The sequence below is a fragment of the Tachyglossus aculeatus genome, chromosome Y3 (genome assembly GCF_015852505.1).
Source record: "Tachyglossus aculeatus isolate mTacAcu1 chromosome Y3, mTacAcu1.pri, whole genome shotgun sequence".
Taxonomy (NCBI): Eukaryota; Metazoa; Chordata; class Mammalia; order Monotremata; family Tachyglossidae; genus Tachyglossus; species Tachyglossus aculeatus.
In genome coordinates, this window is record NC_052095.1 from 1,948,695 (window position 1) to 1,968,893 (window position 20,199).

General features: G+C 39.3%; 2 protein-coding genes across 11 annotated transcripts in view; one reads left to right on the forward strand and one right to left on the reverse strand.

Moving 5' to 3' along the window:
- Positions 1 to 1,527: 1,527 nt before the first annotated feature.
- On the reverse strand, positions 1,528 to 16,310 carry LOC119946733 (heterogeneous nuclear ribonucleoprotein K-like). Of its 10 annotated transcripts, none has more exons than XM_038768153.1 (16): positions 16,245 to 16,310; positions 13,593 to 13,679; positions 12,533 to 12,630; positions 12,211 to 12,267; positions 10,740 to 10,783; positions 9,897 to 9,969; positions 9,313 to 9,384; positions 8,735 to 8,848; positions 8,371 to 8,499; positions 7,721 to 8,028; positions 7,561 to 7,615; positions 6,346 to 6,429; positions 3,278 to 3,293; positions 3,118 to 3,197; positions 2,778 to 2,947; positions 1,528 to 2,031 (listed from the first exon to the last, which is right to left on the reverse strand). In XM_038768153.1, exons 2-16 carry the CDS (start codon positions 13,648 to 13,650, stop codon positions 1,998 to 2,000), a joined length of 1,392 nt encoding a protein of 463 aa, XP_038624081.1. In that variant the 5' UTR covers positions 13,651 to 13,679; positions 16,245 to 16,310; the 3' UTR covers positions 1,528 to 1,997. The 10 variants fall into 10 exon arrangements, with proteins under 10 accessions (XP_038624081.1, XP_038624084.1, XP_038624085.1 ...); XM_038768156.1 differs by lacking the exon at positions 16,245 to 16,310 and adding an exon at positions 15,636 to 15,719 and having other exon boundaries at positions 13,602 to 13,679; XM_038768157.1 differs by lacking the exon at positions 16,245 to 16,310 and adding an exon at positions 15,636 to 15,719 and having other exon boundaries at positions 3,118 to 3,182.
- LOC119946716 (polypyrimidine tract-binding protein 1-like) overlaps positions 16,077 to 20,199 on the forward strand; it is a 76,420-nt gene continuing 72,297 nt past the window's right edge. Inside the window, exons 1-3 of the mRNA XM_038768129.1 lie at positions 16,077 to 16,275; positions 19,430 to 19,518; positions 19,608 to 19,660. Coding sequence (XP_038624057.1) covers positions 16,077 to 16,275; positions 19,430 to 19,518; positions 19,608 to 19,660 — 341 coding nt within the window. The remainder of the gene's footprint in view (positions 16,276 to 19,429; positions 19,519 to 19,607; positions 19,661 to 20,199) is intronic.

The window sequence follows — 20,199 nt, forward strand, 5'->3', positions numbered from 1 at the left end:
GGGACCACAAAAGTAAAATGACTACATAGGCTTATCAAAAATGACTATCTTATAACCACTTAGCTTTTGGGATATGTATGACTCATCCCACCATTCGAATTCTTAATTCAGGACAGTATCTAAACGACTACATAAGCTCTCTGACAGACTTCATCAAGCCAATGAATAAGAGATTTCAAAAACCTGGACTAATAAAATTTTAATTTAAAGTAAATCACCACCCACAAGAAAAATTTAACTCCAATGGGATTAAGTGAAACCAAGACAGTTCTAGGAAATTGTATCAAAGTCTTTCTGTAGACACATATAGACATTTTCTTTGTTCAGTATTAGGGGGCTAACTCAATCCTGTTAAAACATCGATTTTATCTACTGCTATGCCAGGGGCTACACTGAATCACATTAACCACCTATTCAAAAGCCATGTACCTCATGGTCCAGTGGAAACTAATTTTGTACCCTTCTACCTTTACTTTCCAAGCCTTTTACATTTTAAAACATTGAGGTAAAACCTAACTAGAGGTTACCGTTTTGTAAAGATCACTAGAACTGTACATAATCACATGTAATGGCAGCCCCACTAAATTGGTGCAATTGTTTGTAATTTTTGCTCTATGTCATTTTTATTAATAGACCATTTTTTCATTCATTCATTTAATCATATTTATTGAGCGCTTACTGTGTGCAGAGCACTGTACTAAGTGCTTGGGAAGTACAAGTTGGCAACATATAGAAACTTGTAAAAAGAATGAATTCACAGGATCTATCCTGATTCACATACAGACCTACACCACCTTTCATCAAATGAATGAAAACTCAATCAAAAGTTACCATTATAAATCCTGTCTTAACTCATTAACATATTGCTCACGCTAAATAAATTTCTGGGAGAAATAACTTAGCAATGTTCATCTGGGTCCAGGACAACTAGCTTTGGGTGAGTTACTTTTATTCGGAAGTGATACTCCTGCTTACACAAAGACACAAGTCTAGACACTACACAAAGCACTCAAAACTTCTTATTCACAACAATTAATTCGTTCACATAAAGAAATGGCACATATTTTTTATCTTTCATGCCTGAATATATTAAAAAAAATTCTTGTTTTTACAGATTGAAACTAGTTAACATTAAGATGAAAACTCATGCTGTAAATGAAATACCTAAAAATAGTAAGATTTTGTTCAGTTCCAGTCATTGTACAACAAAGTGTTTTCCTTAATTAGAAAACTTAAAACCAACTGGATTCCACGCTATTACCACTTCCACTACAGTTCTTCTCCACAATCACTAATAAATAAAAATTGTACTTAAGTGGGAAGGTGTTTACAAAATACTTGTTCCAATATTGAACATGGTGAATTTTCCTTTCAAAACAACAAAACTCTCAAATCATGAGACCAAACCTCTCTTTAGAAGCAGAAAATTGAACTAGAATGTTTAATTTGTCCTACATTCATTTGGGGGAAAAGTATAACCCATTTAAGATATCAACAACTCATATTCTAAAAGAAGTCCACAAAAAATAGGTTCACTAAATTTATTTCAAAAATCATAAAATGTTTCTTACAAAAGAGTATTACATTCTGCAGTTCTCTTTGAATGGATGCTAGGGACCCATTTTCCCCCAATCCAACTGTCCTCCAAAATAACTGATCACAAACAAGGTGTTCACAATAGTTTTACATGAAGGAAAAATTTTTTTACCATCAATGAACAAAAATGAATTTACTCTGTGCCGTTTCAAACACTTGTTAATTTTGGGTGAACCCTATCCATGTCCTATTTAAAAGGAACTACAAACATGACAATTGGTGAACAGCAAGACTTCACTACACCTCAAATGCAGAACACCTATGAAGCAGAGGAATGTTGGCTTTTTAAACAGAAGTACGTTAAAAAAAAAAAGATGCAGGACTCCTTCAGTTCTTCACTAGTCTTAGAAAAACTTTCCAGAATACTGCTTCACACTATAAAAAAGAAAAAATATCTTGCATTAGAATCCTTCAACATCTGCATACTGCTTCACACTATAAAAGAAAAGAAAAAAATGTGAATTAGAATTTTTGTACAATATTTTATATTTACAGTTCAAAAACAATCACACAAGAAAAAACTGTTAATTACTCAGCAACTTAGTTCCATTTTAAACATTAAAATTATACATTTCTACATGACCTTAGAAAAGGTTTGCTTAATATATTAATAAACATTACTAAAGCAGAAATTAAAATGTGAATTTTAAAGATGTTAATACTTGGCAGAAAAGCTGCCAGTAAGCTGTGAAATATTCCATTTAACAGCACCAATCGTTCCTCAACTTCTCCTGTAGAGGTATGGTCTATGCCATATGGCAGACTGCGATTTGTTGTCAGTTTGAGATCTAAAAACAACAAAATCGTTAGTCTTCCACACAGCACTATACCAGCATCCAACTGAAATTGTCTATAGAATCTACGGTCTCCACACAGTTTATACAACTGCCTTCTATAGCTGTTTTTGCTGGATAAATGACCAGTCTACTACTCAGTTAAAGCTTTCAGCAAAATTGTATGCACTTCATTTTAGTAAGAAAGCAAGAGTAGAAAATCAAAGCAAAGCTATCCTGACAAGTACCAAAAATCTTTGAAAAGACAACTTCATAAGCAAAGCAAAGCAAAACAAAACAAAACACCCCAAAAATAACAACAACAAAAACTAGCAAAAGGCAGTTATTCACAACTCCATATGGCCTGGATTTTGCTTCAAATCAGCTGTCATGATATTAAAAACATACCTGTTCTGCAGTAAATACTGTGCATTCTGAATCTGGTCCTGTGTTCCTGTAATGGTAATAATCCGATCCTCGGAGCCTTCCAAAGGTTCATCTATTTTGATTGAAGCCCCCGATTCATGGCGTATTTGTTTGATACGCTGACCCCCTTTTCCAATAATAGATCCAGCCAACTGAAAAAGGAGAGCAAATATTTAAAGCAATCATTCCAATAATCTCAGACCAAAAGCATTCAATACATCAACTCTCAGTCTCCGAATTTCCCACAAGTGAACTAGTAATTATTAAAAATGCAATGGTGCAAACAGTATAGAAAAAATATAACAGAATCAGTACCACTTACATCTTTGGGAATAGTTACTTGTGTTGTGATGATGGGTCCACCAAGGTCACCATATGAACGACTTCCTGCATAAGAATAATCTAACTTAAGCCATAAGCATCAAGCTCCCTTACGAAGAATAAAACAGAATATTATTGTTTATGTAGCAAAAAAAACTTACCATATCCAGAGCCACCCTAAGCACCATGGAAAAAAAGAAGTTTCTTTAATATGATGTACAACTTAATAAAATGCATAACATTTAAAGCTGTATTTTTCTTTAACGTTTAGTAGCAATCTACTGCCTTCTTTTATTTGCTTACTTAAAAGTATTCCCCTAACTTCTAAATAGAAGTTAGAAGCACTTCTCTAATACTACCTACTCAACTGCATTCCGATCTCAACTATCTCATCAATAAATATTTGCCCTTATCCTGCCTCTGGCCTGAAACCCTGTCTCTCTTCATATCCAGCAGATGATCACTCTCCCCACCTTCAAGACCCTCCCAAAATCATATCTCCAATAGGATTTCCCTAACAACTCCCATTTCCCTTGCCAACTGTCCCCTCTATGACAACTGCAGTTGGATAATGACCAAATGGATAATGAAGGAGAATTCTCAGTCTCCTTCCTGGGCTCCTCTTCCCCCTCCCATCCCCTAACTGTAGGGGTTCCTCAAGGGTCAGTTCTTGGTCCCCTTCTGTTCTCCATCTAAACTCACTACCTTGGTGAACTCATACACTCCCATGGCTTCAGCTACCATCTCTATGCAGATGACACCCAAATCTACATCTCCTCCCCTGATCTCTCCCTCCCTCCAGGCTCGTATCTCCCTCCTTCAGATGTGCCTTCAGGACATCTCTACTTAGATGTCTGCCCGACAAGCTAACTCTCAACAAGTCCAAGACTGAGCTCCTTATCTTCCCCCTCCAAACCCCTCTCCCTGACATTCCCGTCACTGTGGATGGCATTACCATCCTTCCTGTCTCACAAGCCCACAACCTAGGTGTCATCCTTGACTATGCTCTTTCATTCACCCCTCACTCTCATTCTGCTTCGCAAAGAACCAGTTTGGCTTAGTGGAAAGAGCAGACAGAGAGGCTTGGGAGTCAAGAGGTCGTGAATTCTAATCCCAGTTCGGTCACTTGTCAGCTGTATAACTTTGGGCAAGTCACTTGACTTATTTGTGCCTCCATTCCCTCATCTATAAAACGGGGATTGGGACTGAGCCCCGCGTCGGACAACCTGAACACCATGTATCTGTTGCCGATCTGTACTTTCCAAGCGCTTAGTACGGTGCTCTGCAAACAGTAAGCACTTAATAAATGACTGAATTAATGAATGTATCTATCCCAGGCTTAGAACAGTGCTTGACACCTAGTAAGCGCTTAACAAATTCCATCATCATCATTCACCCCACTTATCCAATCCGTCACCAACACCTGCCAGCCTCACCTTCACATCGCCAAGATCCGCCCTTTCCTCTCCATCCAAACCGCTACCCTGTTGGTACAATCTCTCATCCTATTCTGACTGGATTACTGCATCAGCCTCCTTTATGATCTCCCATCCTCCTGTCTCTTCCCGCTTCAGTCTATACATCACTCTGCTGCCCGGATTATCTTTCTACAGAAACGTTCTGGGCATGTCACCACCTCCTCAAAAATCTCCAGTGGTTGCCCACCAACCTTCGCATGAAGCAAACACTCCTCACTATTGGCTTCAAAGCTTCCCATTCCTTCACCCCCTCCTAACTTACCTCCCTCCTCTCCTCTAATGCACAGCCTGCAGCCTCGTTCTCACCTGGCCCACATCCTACCTCTGGGCTGGAATGCCCGCCATCCCAACATCTGCCAAACTAGCTCTCATCTCCTCCCTTCAAAGCCCTACTGAGAGTTCACCTTTCTCAGGAGGCCCTCCCAGACTGAGCCCTTTTCCTCTGCTACTCCTCCACTCCCCATCGCCCCTACTCCCTCTGCTCTACCTCCTTCCCAGCCCCAGAGCAGTTGTGTATATTTGTACAAGTTTATTAGCCTTTTTTTTAATTATTGATGTATATATTTCTATAATTCTATTTATCTATTTGGTGCTATTTTGATGTTGTTTTGTGTCTCTCCCCCTTCTAGACTGTGAGCCCATTTTTGGGTAAGGACTGTCTCTATCTGTTGCTAAACTGTACTTTCCAAGCACCTAGTACAGTGCTTTTCACACAGGAAAAATGCTCAGTAAATACGACTGAATGAATGATTGAATCACAGACTTTCAGAACTTACATAAATAATCTTACTCTACTATTTCCTCAATCCAGTATTTAATGTCAATCTCCCACTGTAAACTGTATCCTCCCTAGAGCAGGGACTGGATCTACCAATTTAGCTTTATTACACTGACTATTATGATTACCGTGGGGAGCAGGGGGCATTCGGCCAGAGCCGCGGACGCCCTGCGAGGTGAGGAGGGAAAGGGGGAGAAGGAGCAAGACGCCGACGCCGATGCCCGCCCCGCTTCTCCCGGTGAAGGAGCAGTCGAGGCTGCTTCATGGGCCGCGAGGCGGCAGGCCGGGTGAGGTCCGTGGGGCGGGAAGTAAGTTGGGGCCGCCGCTCCACTGGGTGAGAAGCCCCAGTCCACGGGAGGAGAGCGGCTCCCGCACCCTCGGATCCCGGGGCCCCGCCCGGGCCGCACCGCGGGACTCGCCGGGCCCGACTGTGAGCCCACTGTTGGGTAGGGACTGTCTCAATATGTTGCCAACTTGTACTTCCCAAGCGCTTAGTACAGTGCTCTGCACGCAGTAAGCGCTCAATAAATACGACTGATTGACTTACCGAAGTGCTTATTATACAATACTCTGCATAGTAAGTGCTAAATAAATATCATTAACTGACAGACCTACTTTACTTCTTGTGACCCTAAATCTTATTGCAAAGGCCACTAGCACAGACTGCAACTTTTATTGCCTTTTTCTATGCCATAATTCTTACTAGGGTAAATCTTAGCTTCTTCTGCCAAAAGCATCTTTCTGATGCTTATTTGGATGACTAAAATTCTTTAAGCAGGTCTCAGACAAATCCACCAATAGTAGATATGCCTGCCTCTTCCCAACGCACTGTTTGTCTCCTCTATCTTTCCCTGCCTGCACAATTCTAATGTGAGAAATACAATGTTTTTAGTTCAGGAAAAATTTGTAGATGAGAATACTGAAAGCTCTGAAACTTGACCTATGTGTCAACACTAAACCCATGATACTCAACCTGTGTTTCATAAGCCATTTGCCACTCTGAAGGACTCCAGGTATCTATTGTTGATTCCCAGGTCTCATCAGAACCGAAGCCAACCTGTACCATATAGTTAAAAGAAAAATAATCAGCTTAATTACTAATGCAATTTAAATGATAAAAAGGTAAAAAAATGCCTCCAACTTCAATGTAGATGAAATATGCTTTCAATAGTATTGATTTACTCTTAATTAGAGAATTATAAATAATTTTATATCCAGCCAAGGATACACTACCAAGGAAAATTACAATTACAGTCAGTAATCTGATCCTGTAGGGTAAAGAACTCTGCATTATTCTCATTTTACATTTGTCAGCACACAACTGGCTCAACCCTTTCTAATTTATATCTCCAATTTCCTATTAAAGCCAAGCCCACTGACTGAGTCTATACCTTGTATATCTTTCCTATTAAAGCCAGGCCCACTCACTTAACCTATAGGTTGTATATCTTGTTACCAACACCGCACTCCTAGATTGCCTCTGGCCTGAAATGTCCTCTTACTTTATTTTGAGTATACCTTCTTCCCACCTTCAAAGCTTTATTAAATTTACATCTCCTACAAGAGGTCTTCCCTGACTGCTCCTCTACTTCCTTCTGCACTGCCCTTGCACTTGGACATTGTACCCTTTAGTACCCTCAAGCACTTGTGTCCATATCTGTAATTTATTTTAACATCTTTCTCTCACCCTTCAGACTGTGGCTTCCTGTGGGCAGAGAACATGTCTACCATCTGTTACACTGCATTCTCGTATGCACTTGGCACAGGGGTCTGCACACAGTGAGCACTCAATAAACATCACTGATTGATTATTTTTTCCAACACATTGTGTTCTACTAAAACAAAATACACAGTTTGTTTTCTAATTCTTCTAACATGTAGTGATGATGATGGCATTTATTAAGTGCTTACTATGTGCAAAGCATTTTGGAAAACTGGACCAACTTGAACCAAATAACAATAAATGTTACTTAATTTTTCATGCAATCATCCTAGCTAATACATGGCTCACAGTCTCTAAAATTACCTAATTTTATAACTCTCTTCTTGGTTTCCCTAACTTTATATTAATGATACACTCATAAAATTGGATTTTCTAGTAGTATACTTTCCAAAAAGCATAGCATTAATTAGTTCACATTAATTTCCAGAACATTAATCCAATTAATAATGCAGAAACAGCTCTCACCATGGCATCATAACGGTCTCCAGGACGACCCCTTCTGTCATAACCCATGAGATCACTGAAATGAAAAGATTTTATTCCATTGGGTAATACAGCTATTACAACTACTCCCAAAGTACAAGCAAAAAAACCCAAGCAGTACTTTGCCTTGCATTCAACTTACCCTCCTCGAGGTGGAGGGGGAGGAGGGAGAGGAAGATTCCGAGCTCTGTTACCACCCCTGCCACCACGACCAGTAGGAGGAGGTGGCGGTCCTCGGCGAGGGCTCATGTCGTCATAATCTCTTCTAGATGGAGGCATGGGACGCCCACCCCGTCCTGGGGGCATCCGATCAAAGCCACCCCTTCCACGCATGGGGAATCCCACAGGACGCCCTCTTCGGTCATCAAACATTATGGTGAAACCACCATAGTCATAGGTTTCATCATAGAAGTTGGGATCATATGGCTGTGCTCGTCCTTTGATAGGAGACTAAGTTAAATATGAAGAAGACATACTCAGTAAAACACGTACCACATTCAGGCTAATGAAAATATAACAATGCCCAAAACTCTGTAAGTATACTCCCACACTAACTGACAACGGAGCTGGCTCAGTCTCCAGGTCTCAGAGGCATAGATAAAAGTGACAATTCCATAGAGATTACTGAGGCTCCCCAATCTACGAAAATGACACATAGAAACCCACCATTCTTGTATTATCTGGGATCACACCATATTACAACTGAGAACTGAAATTATGTCAAAACTAAGGAAAACCATGTTTCCCTTTCCACAAAGCATGCAGAGTTAATTCGTAGCCTAAGATCGTTACCTCAGATATAAGGTCAAGAATGATCTTTATGCACTCCACAACTCTATCAGGCTTTCCACCAATAAGAACGACCCTATCAGTGGAATGAGGGCAGCACTCTTGGAAAAGCTTGATAGTTGTCTGAGTGTTCTGAAAATTGCCAAGAAAAATGTTTCTTTGTAGTATGTTTCACAATTAAAAAACTACCTAACAGACATTTTGTTTTTCAACACATTTCATTTTCTCAACTCAAAGATTATCAGGCTTTAAAAGAACACTTCATGGTGGGGACAAAAAGAGTAGAGCAAAAGAAACCTATGACTTTCCTTCAGGAACTTTAGAAACCATTTTATTTACAAAAAGCAAGGAAACAGAATTGCCTTACCTCTCTAAGTTCTTTGATTTTAGCACCTTTAACACCAATAATCCCTCCTGCCAGACTTTGGTGAATCAACAGTCTTAACTCACAGTCGAAGTCAGTTCCTTTATAGTGCTGATACTGTGGAATGAGATTTACAGAATTTTAGTGCAACGGAAAAGGAAAAGACCGAAAGATTATCAGTTATTATCACATTACGTTGTTATAAGGAGAAAATTGAGTAGTCATATTCCATAAATTTTTCCATTTATTTGTTTAGACATATTCAAGCCAAATGGGACATTCTACAACACGTTAAAAACTAGTTTTCAGGTCCTGCAACACCATAGCCCCACTGCAGCCATTTAGCATGTCTGGTTACCATAAAAGTTACTACTTACATTCACATACAATGAAAATGACTGCAGAGCACTTTGCAAATGAAATTATTCCCACTGCAGCATGGAGCAGGGTTAAAAAGTTATTTTTATATATTTTCAAGTACTTTCTCTACAGGTCAGAATAGTGCTATGTTAAAATATAATTGTTCCTATGGGTCAGGCTCCATACTTCAGTGGGGGAGAATCAATGGTACTATGACATACATTTAAGCATTCCACAGCATCAGATTCGAGCGGGAGCTGGCTGGATGCAGTGGGTGATGGCAACTGCAGGCCCTGAAAGCAGAGAAATAAAAATAATATATGTTAAGTGTCTAATGTGATCAGCCTTTTGTATGTAGCACATACTGGCAAAGTTACTATTTCAACTATTAACTACAGAGGTTCAATTTTTTTATGTAACATAAATTAAGAAATTTATAATAACTACACTGCCTGATTCTTTCCACTAAAATATGCATACTCTTTAAAAGGAACTCAAACACCTAGGATCACTTTATTACTTATTATTTATTACAATATTACTTTACCATAACTGCTTCTACTTTAATTCCACTTCAATACACACAGTGGGGTCAATTTCCTAATAAAGAATTCAGCCAAACACACAATGTCTTCCTGTATATTACATTTTGAAAGTGGCCAAATTTCACTTCCTACTGAGCAAAACAATGTATATTAACTTGGGTTTACAAAACTGGTATGGTTTCCCACCAACATCTTAAAAAATCATTCATTTAAAAATTTTACCCCTTAAATTTCCAAGTATATTCATATAAAGGGCCTACCTCTTCCAAGGTAGGAATGATTTTCTTCAGTATTTCTCCAATTGTTTCAATGTCTGCACTGATACTCAATATGCTGCCAAATACCATTTATCAGACAGAACAGAAAAAAAGAAGTCAATTTTATGTTCATGAAACATTCATAAAACTTTACAGCACATAATATCCAGTTACTTTACACATTCCAATAAAAACAGTCTCGTTATAGAAGTTCACCCACTGGTTATGACCAGTACATAAATGATAAAACAAGAAATTAGAACTTGCAAAAAAAATGGGTTTTTTCAGTGTGCAAGAAATTAGTATACAACTGGATGAATAGGATGTTTTCTGCCACAATAACTTGAATTTAGTCTCTTCACTACATTGACAGAGCTAGCTTATCTTAAAGATGCACTTATTCAAATAGAGAAAGGCTAATTCAAAGGGAAGTTATATAATAAGCTATTGCAGTCAAGCAGTTAACAAATAAATTGTAAAGATATTACAAATACAAGAAAGAACAAACCCTACTCTTCAAAGAAAAAACTGATTCAAACTCAGTTTTAAATAAAAAAAACTTTTAAAGCAATATAAAAGGGCAAAGAAGGCTACTAAGAGGCTATTTCTGAACTAGTTGCAACAATACTTGAACCTGCGCTCCTTCCATTAAAATACAATTAATGGATTGTTTGGGATTGGCAATACATGAATGAGGTTTACTGACAAAAATACTCAATGGGAAAAGACAAACTTGAAATGCAATATACTGTTTATAGGGGATACTATTTAATTATAGAAAGGCAGGTAATAAAATACATTCTCTCTTTCTAATTAGGCACTGAGGCATAAACTGTTGGGACATACCGCTCGGGGCCACTGCTGTCTGGGACTGAAACACTGGCATTGTACTGCATTGATCATTGGCGTTCGTGGATGTTGGCATTGGGCATGGGCATTCAATCGGAAGTTGTCAAGTATGGTACCCATTTGGCAACGAGCGCATTTTTGGGCAGAGTCAACCGGGGTTTTCACATGGGCGTTCGGGGCAGATGGGCCAACGTCATGGTGGGCAACGCAGGGGCAAGTCGATCCAGTACATGGGTAACCGAGACATATGTCCAAAAAAAAAAGGAGGGGGAAAAGGGCAGGAAAGCAATAAAATTAAATTTAGTACAAACTATACTCATTACTCTCAATTAACACAATGTACATATGACCATAACTTAATCCTTAATGACTCTAATTGATTCCAAAACAAACCATGTTTCAACAATAGGCTAGTTGGCTCCTGGGGATAGATGAAATGTGTTGCAATTCAGTTAATTTAAATCTTCAGCAAACTGTGGAAATCAATGATCCAGCTGATTACATACCTCTTAGATTCCGAGTCCCCATCAAGGGACAGGGACTGTGACTAATTTCCACTTGAGTGTTCTCTACCAGATATTAGTACAATGGTCTACATAAACTAAGCACCTAAATACTACTCCTGCTACTACAACTACTTAACTGAATTGAAGAGAACATTTTAAAAATCCAAACCTAGCAACCAAAATATCAAATTAAATTTCATTGGGCATTTTACTATAAAGTATGTTTGCAATTTTAAAACACTCTTGCACTTACAAATAGCTAATCAATTGAATTTATTGAGCTCCTACTTTAAAATGTACAAAAATGTAAAGCTGAAAGAAATGAAATACTACCTAATAGTGTTCAACCCAAATTGTTTCATTTTAAGATTAAAAAAAGCTGTAGATTAAGATAAATAATTTGCTGAAATGCAAAGTTCTATTAATTTACTGCTAGAGGTGTTACTACTGAATATTTCTAATCACAAGAGTCAACTCAGTGAAATATTAAAATTCTACAGGAAAATACAATTTATTGTTTTTACAATTATAAAAATTCCTTCACCATTCTATAATTTTCATGTATAGGCTATTAAAAATCAAAACAAATGGGAGAGATTAAAAAAGGAATTTAAATTATTGGTTTAAATTTGCATTGTTTTTCATAGCATTCTTCCATGAGAACATCTGAAATTTCAAGCAATACCAATACTTTTATTTAAGTTGCTTATCTTATTTAATGTATCACTTGGTGGAAATATGTTAGAATGCAAAGACATGCCCTATGTGGGGCAGGGACTCAGTCCTGAAACAGTGTCTGACTCAACCAAAGATTTTAACTTAGTGGTTGATACAAAGGCAACATTTAATATATAATCTTATAAGACTCAACATAAATAACAAAAGCTGACTCACTCTTATGTAGTAAGTCATAACAAAAGAGATGAATACTTCTAAATGTCTACATTCTTTTGAATACGTACATCTGTTCGAAGAGCTTTGATATTTTTTCCGCCTTTCCCAATCACTGCACCAGCATTCTAGGCAAGAAAAAGTTAAATGTAGTGGGCAAATAATGTCACAAAAGCTGAAACTACACTTTAATTACAAAATAGCCTTCACTTTAAGATTATATGGCAATTTTATGCTTATAGGAGAAAGCTAGAACATACCAGTTCCTGATTTCCCTACAAAATATATTAGAGGTAAAGTATCAATCCTCATAAGAATGACACAAATTCTTCCAGTTAAAATGCTTCATTTTCATCAATTCTTCAGGTAGATTTACAAAATCGACTGCAATACCTTGCTCTGAAGCAGAATGCGCAGTTCAACCATCTCATCAGTATTGCGAGATCTTTTAAAAGCCTGCTCTTCTTCCAGGTCTTCTGCTGGCCGTTTACCTAGAAGAAACAAAGTCTTGAAATGCTTTTAAAAAAAACCCAACCAAACCACCACCACAACAAAAAACCAACGAAACCACAACTACTTTTAACTCTTCACACTTTTGCCAAAAAAGCAGCAATACCAATCACGTTTTCAATTTAATTAATTCTTCCAGGCCATTTGTTATTAAGAAGGAAAATGATCACACCAATTACAAGATTTGTTATATTTTTATTTCCTAAAGATAAGTAACAAGCCTACCCAACCAAATTAAAACCAAAAATTCATATATTTTAATGTCTGATTTTTGAATTACATATAGGGGAATTGGAAGTTAATCCCTGCTCTGCCACTTGCCTGCTTGGTGATTTTATGCAAGGCACTTAACTTTTCTGGTCTGAGTTTCCTCATCTGTTAAATGGGAATAAAATGCTTTTCCTCCCTCCCACTTAAACTCTGAGCCCTGGATGGCACAGGAACTGTGCCCAACCTGATGATGTATCTATTCCATTTTTGAGTTCAATGCTTGGTATATAGTAATCAGTTAAATATCACCACAATTATTATTATTATAAATTGTAGTACCAAATAATACCACTTAATGAAATAATGCAGAAATTATATTTCTACAACTATGTTCATACATTCATTCAACAGTATCTATTTTGGGCAAAGAACCTACCATCAAGGAGTGTACACCCAAACACACTGTAAAATAAAAGCCACCACTCCCATTATTAATACTCCAAACTACAGGTTCAGACCATATTACAAAATTGGCCTAGACTAAAATGTTGATTTGCAGTTAAAATATATGTATATTAAACATCTGCAACCTGACTGCAAGTTCCTTGCAGTCAGGGGTTGTATCTACCAATTTAATACAGCGCTCTGCACACAGTAAGTACTCACTAAACAGCATTCATTGATTGACGAAAATTACATGAGAAAAAAATTATAAAATTACATGCTTACTCACCAAACTCACCATTAGTTTCACTATTAGGGAAAGTTTCTTCTGGCTGTTCAGTCTCCATTTTCTAGGTCTTAAATGGTTAGTCCCAATCTGTCAAAAAAATAAGTAGGCTAGTATATTCACTTAATGACATGCAAACAAATCTGTGGTTCTGTTTCTAAACGTACCAGTGAAATATCCTTGGATATCCTGGGTAGAACAAATAACAATCAGTGGCCTACAAAAAAGTAAACTTTTTTTTGATTAATTTACAACTAACTATAAGTCACTTCACAGCTTTGCAAAACTATCTTATTACTTTAATGAAGCTTTTTGAAATGAATGCTTACTAGGATATATTTTAATGTTGTCCCAATCAATCATTCAATTTATTTACTGAGTGCTTACTATGCCTGAAGACTATACTGAAAGCACTTGGGAAGGTGCAATATTACAGATTTAGTAGATATGTTCCCTGCTCACAAGGAGGGAAGAGTCTAGAGTACTCAAATGATTCCACCCAAAAATATACTTCCCAGAGTACCTTGAGATTTGTCTAATGATGTAACTCATTTCCACAGACCTGTTAGTGCAAAATTTGCAACGGGGTTCTGATGAAGTACACTGCTTGAAATACATTCAGGAAACTGAATAAAAAAGCAGCATGGCTAACTGGAAAAAGCAAAAGGCCCAGGAGTCAAGGGACTAGGTTTTAAGATTGCTGTGTGAGTGGGCATATTATTCAGTATTTTTGTGCCTCCATTTCCTCATCTGCAAAATGCAAGACCCCTTCTTCCATCATTGACTGTGTCCAATCATTTTTTAATGGTATTTACCTATTATGTTATGCACTTACTATGTGCCAGGCACTGTGGTATATAAAAGCTAATGAGGTTGGACAGTTCCATGGTGGGCACAGTCAACCTTCGTTTTACAGATAACTGAGGTACTTAAGTTATGTGATTTAGCACAAGATCTCTTGGCAAACAACCGGTGAAGTCACAATTAGAATACAGTTTCTCAAACTCCCTGGTGTGGCTGGGCTCTTTCCATGCTGCTTCTGTTTACTTCACAACTAGTCTAGTGTTTGCCAGAATAAATAAATATAATTATTAATATTTTTATTAATAAACGGGGAAAAACCGTCCCTTGTTCTCAACTTCATTACAAAAAGTAAAAGAGAAAGCTAAAATCTGCAAATAACCTGCCTGTTAAAAATCAACATTAGGAATAAAGGATTGACACTATGGAGTAGTTTCAGAAAACGTAAAATAAACAAAAAATTCATACATTTTTACAATAGTAATCTTTTTGAATTTTTCTTAAAAACCAAAAAAGTGGCTTCAAAACTAAAAGCGACTGTCCTCTAATTATGGTAATAAATCCCCTATTTTACCGGGCCATTTATAATTATTAAAATAACATGCTAAAATAATCTCCCTTAATCTGCACCGAAATCTAGGAAAAGACAAGAAATATGAGCATGAAGCACAACATTACACTATAAAAACAAGACGTTAATTTTTTTTACTTTTGCGGTTTCCAATTTTCAAATTCCTGGTGCCTTAAAAATATTTCATACGAGAGCTAATTTAATCAAGCTTAAATGCACTCTTGTAGTAAAGCTTCAGAGTGGGCTTTTTATAGTAGACGGGGAGTTGAAACGGACGCCATTTTTCCCCACTGGCAAAGGAACCGACAAATGTCCCGAGGCGGTTCGTTCCCAACGGTTTTCAAACGGTAAACTAGTCTGAAACTAATAGTCGATTTATTTATACGTTTAACCTGCCTATCGAAACGTACTTCTCCGACAGCAAATGTATTAATATGATCTCCTGGCCCAGATGATAAACCCAGTAAAATGGGGATTGGTAAAATACACAAACGCAAGGGGATGTACTTCAACTTGTGTAACTTCACATCACACCCTAATTTCTCATGAGCTATATAAAACCCATTTTCCAAAGCCAAGACTCCCACTTTTACAAAGACTACAATTCCAATAAATTTCTCCTGCTGCAGACTATGTCCTTAACCCAGGGGACACCAATGGTCGAAAAACAGTACCTTCAAAAAAGAGAGGAACTGCAACAGACGAGTCGCACCCTCCTCAACAAAACACAACTGAAAATGGAGGTCCCCGAAATGGCGCCTGAGTGCTACAAGGCGGAGTCTAATTCTCTTACCCAACCACGAGGTCTGAAAGATTTACTTCTGCTTGCTTCCTCTACGGTATGCCTCCTCCCTCCCACCAACTCTCGCGTTTGTGAGACACAAAGCAACCCTCTAACAACGATGCCGCAACCTGCCAAAATTAGGATTCCCCCTAAAAGATGACGCCAACTAAAAGGACGTTCGGAGATTAAGAATCCTGGAGTCCGAACAACACACCGTACCTTGATTAGGCTCGTCGTCCTGTGGACCTGGAAGAAACTTACCTTATTAAATTTCAATGTAAATATTTTCTTTGGACCTGAGACAGCTATCTAAGGTAGGCTCGCTAAAAATATGGCGGAAGTAAGGAAAGCTAGGCAGCGATTTCCCTCCAAAGAAAATTCAAAACCCATCGAAAAGCTGGGGCAGTATTCCCATCCACCCTCTAATAAAACAGTTGCGAGAATTTTCAAACTGAGAAATCAAAAGTCGATCCTTAAAACGGAGGCCCACACCCCTTACCTGCAGAGATCACAGTCACTACAACCGCAAGGCAACCAACACGGGTCTTTCTAATCTTTGCCCCGCCCCCGCTAACCGTTCTGCGACGCATCGTCGAGTCTTATTGGCTATTGGGCCTTCAGTGGTGACAAAAAAAACCCCCCATAATTCTAATTAGCCCAAACAGCTGTCAATTAGACTGAGTTGGAGACGCTTATACGTTTAACCGACAACTCTCTCCAAGCATCAGTTTTCTAAGGGCTGAAGGTTCCTTGGTAGTTCCTTCCTGTCAAACTACTTGCTATAATCACTGAAAGAAGGTGATTAGTTTACAAAATGGGCAAAATTGGTAAGATTCGAACAAATTTCTTCCACTGATCACAATTCGGGGGACTTACAGAGCCCCTCCCGCCTGCAGGACGCTGGGCTGAGTGCTTAGAAGAGGACTCTATTCAAAATTCGTGCTTTGCGCCCTAGTCTTTCTAGGGAGCTCTCCCTGCGCTCCTCCCAACTTTTGCACCACGATTTTTTTTGGGGGGTCGACAAGGACCAGCCACCCATGAGCCCATCCGTGGATCTATTGAGCGCCTCCAGCCTGCAGAGCGCCTGACTGAGAGATTGGGAGAAGACGACTGGGAAGCAGCATGGTTTAGTGGAAAGATCCCGGGCTTGGGAGTCAGAGGACATGGGTTCTAATCCCGGCCCAGCCACTTGTCAGCTAGGTGACCTTGGGCAAGTCACTTCACTTCTCTGGACCTCAGTTACCTCATCTGCAAAATGGGATGAAGACTGTGAGCCCCACGGTGGGCAACCTGATCACCTTGTATCTACCCCAGCGCTTAGAACAATGTTCGGCATATAGTAAGCGCTTAACAAATACCATTATTATTATTATTATTATTATATACATAAGTCCTTCAATATAAAAAATTATGGCACCTGTAAAGCACTTGCTGTGTGCCAAGCACTGTTAGCTGCGTATTTTCTTCTTCCACCTGCCTGTAATTCTCCCTACTGTTTGTCTTCCCCTGCTAGATTGTAAACAACCCTAAATTGTGAAGCAAATCTACTGTGTTGTCCTCTTCCAGATACTTAGTAGAGTGGTCTGTACGCAGTAGACAGTAAACATATAACAGCGTGGCTCAGTGGAAAGAGCCCGGGCTATGGAGTCAGAGGTCATGGGTTCAAATCCCGCCGCCGCTGTCAGCTGTGTGACTTTGGGCGTCACTTTACTTCTCTGTGCCTCAGCTACCTCATCTGTAAAACGGGGATTAAGACTGTAAACCCACCCATGGGACATTCTGATCACCTTGTAACCTCTCCGGTGCTTAGAACAGTGCTTTGCACATAGTAAGCGCTTAATAAATGCAATTGTTATTGTTATTATTATTATTATTATATCTGTGACCCTTCGACTTTTTATATTCAATCAATCAGTCGTATTTATTGAGCACTTACTGTGTGCAGAGCACTGTACTAAGTGCTTGGGAAGTACAGGTTGGCAACATATAGAGACGGTCCCTACCCAACAGTGGGCTCACAGTCTAGAAGGGGGAGACAGAGAACCAAACAAAGCATATTAACAAAATAAAATTAATAGAATAGATATGTACAAGTAAAATAAATAAATAAATATTCACCCCATCTTCCACTCCACCAAACTATGTACATCTATTATTCATTCATTCATTCAATCATATTTATTGAGTGCTTACTGTGTTTATTTTCATGACTTACTCCCCCTCTAGATTGTAAGCTCCAAGGTAGGAAACATTTCTACGAACTCTACTGTGTTATACTCTCTCAAGCACATAGTACAGAGTTCTGCATACAGTAAATACCAGTGGTGATGTTGATGATAGTTTTATACAATTGTCCTCATCCAGATACTCAGTGCAGTGGTCTGCATAGAGTAGTCTGAAAGCTCCTTGAGAGTAGGAACTGTGTCTACTAATTCTATTGTCCTCCATTCAATTCTATCATATTGAGTGCTTACTATGCATTGAGCATTGTACTAAGCACTCTCCCAAGTGCTCAGTTAAGTGTTCTGCATTCAGTAGGCTGTAAACTTACTGAGGGCAAGGATCATGTCCGTTAACTGTTTTGTACTCTCCCAACCACTCAGCACAAAGCTGTGAATAATAATAGTAATGTTGCCATTTGTTAAGCACTTACTATGTGCAAAGCACTGTTCTAAGCGCTGGGGAGGATACAAGGTTGTCCCACATGGGGCTCACAGTCTTCATCCTCATTTTACAGGTGAGGTAACTGGGGCACAGAGAATTTAAATGACTTGCCCAAAGTCACGCAGCTGACAATTTGCGGATCCGGGATTTGAACTCATGACCTCTGACTCCCAAGCCTGTGCTCTTTCCATTGAGCCATACTGCTTCTCTACGGGAAACTTTAACTTCTTGAAGGTAGGTATCATGTGTACTCTCCTCTTAGACACTCCCAAGGTCTTAGTATGGTGCTGTACACAGAGTGGACTATAAATTTCTTGAGGGGAGATGTCATGTCCACTCTCCTCTTAGACTCTTCTAAGTACTCAGTATGGTAATAATAATAATAATGTTGGCATTTGATAAGCAGTATTATGTGCCAAGCACTGTTCTAAGCACTGGGGTGGGTACAGGATGATCAGGTTGTCCCACGTGGGGCTCAGTCTCAATCTCCATTTTACAGATGAGGTAACTGAGACACAGAGAAGTGAAGTAACTTACCCAGTGTCACCCAGCTGACAAGCGGCAGAGGTGTGGTACTCTGCACACAGTGAATTGTAATGCTCCTTGAGGGAAGGGATCTTGTCTACTAACTCTGTTAGACTATCCTAGATGAGTTCAGTGCTCTGTACTGTAAACTCTCCCTTGAATCCTATTAGTGAAAAGTTGAATATAGGAGTGGGCTAGAGAAGCAGTGTGGCTCAGTGGAAAAGCCCAGGTCTGAGAGTCAGAGAACCTGGGTTCTAATCCCAGCTCCCCACTTCGTTGCTCTGTGACCTTGGGCGTGTTACTTCAATTCTCTGTGACCAGTTTCATCCTCTGTAAAATGAGGCACTGTATATGTCTCCAATAATCTTGAGCCATTATCTAAAAACCATCGTCACAGTACAATTCCTCTGCTCCTTTGCCTGACCTGTGGAGCACTGAAGTAGCCAAACTTAGAATCCAGATACCCTGGTTCCCTGGCCTGGTCTCTCTCTACAGGTCATATGGGAGTTATAAGAGACCCTAATGAAAAGGCTGGAGAGGCTCTAGGTGCAGGCCAGAGAACTTGCTACATTGAACAGGTTGTAGTGAGTTGAAGTCCACGGTTCTGCCTGCCCTCAAGAGCTGGCCATGCACCTTGTGCCAGGCTGGTGCTGGGCTGGCATGAACTTGACAGTCACCCCCACTGCCCCTGGGGAACAGTCCCCTAAAATTCCCAACTCCAGAAGGGTAAGTGATGCAGGGGGGTGCCCCTGCCCTGGTCTCCTAGCCATGACTTCTACAAGGCTCCTCTGGGGTTGCTTGTGTACATTTGCATGCACATGCAAGCACACACAAACGCACATACACACATGGGCACACACACATACACGAAGCATCGTGGCTCAGTGGAAAGAGCCCGGGCATGGGAGTCAGAGGTCGTGGGTTCTAATCCCAGCTCCACCACTTGCCAGCTGTGTGACTTTGGGCAAGTCACTTCGCTTCTCTGGGCCTCAGTTATCTCATCTGTAAAATGGGGATTAAGACTGTAAGCCCTGCCGTGGGACAACCTGATCACCTTGTTTCCCCACCCCCAACACTTAGAACAGTGCTTTGCACATAGTAAGTGCTTAACAAATACCATCATTATTATTATTATTATAATACAGATGGACTGACACACATGGACATACACACACATACACACAGATGGACAGACATGCACACACACACATGCAAATATAGACAGTTCTCTGAACACAGTAAGTGCTCAATAAATTACTATTCTA

Coding starts and splice junctions, on each gene's coding strand:
- LOC119946733 (XM_038768153.1), bottom strand. CDS start 13,650: ATGGAGACTGAACAGCCAGAAGAAACTTTCCCTAATAGTGAAACTAAT. Junction 10,784..12,210: donor TCAAAGCTCTTCGAACAGAT/GTACGTATTCAA, acceptor TGATCAATGCAG/TACAATGCCAGTGTTTCAGT. Junction 9,970..10,739: donor GACAGCAGTGGCCCCGAGCG/GTATGTCCCAAC, acceptor GGTATTTGGCAG/CATATTGAGTATCAGTGCAG.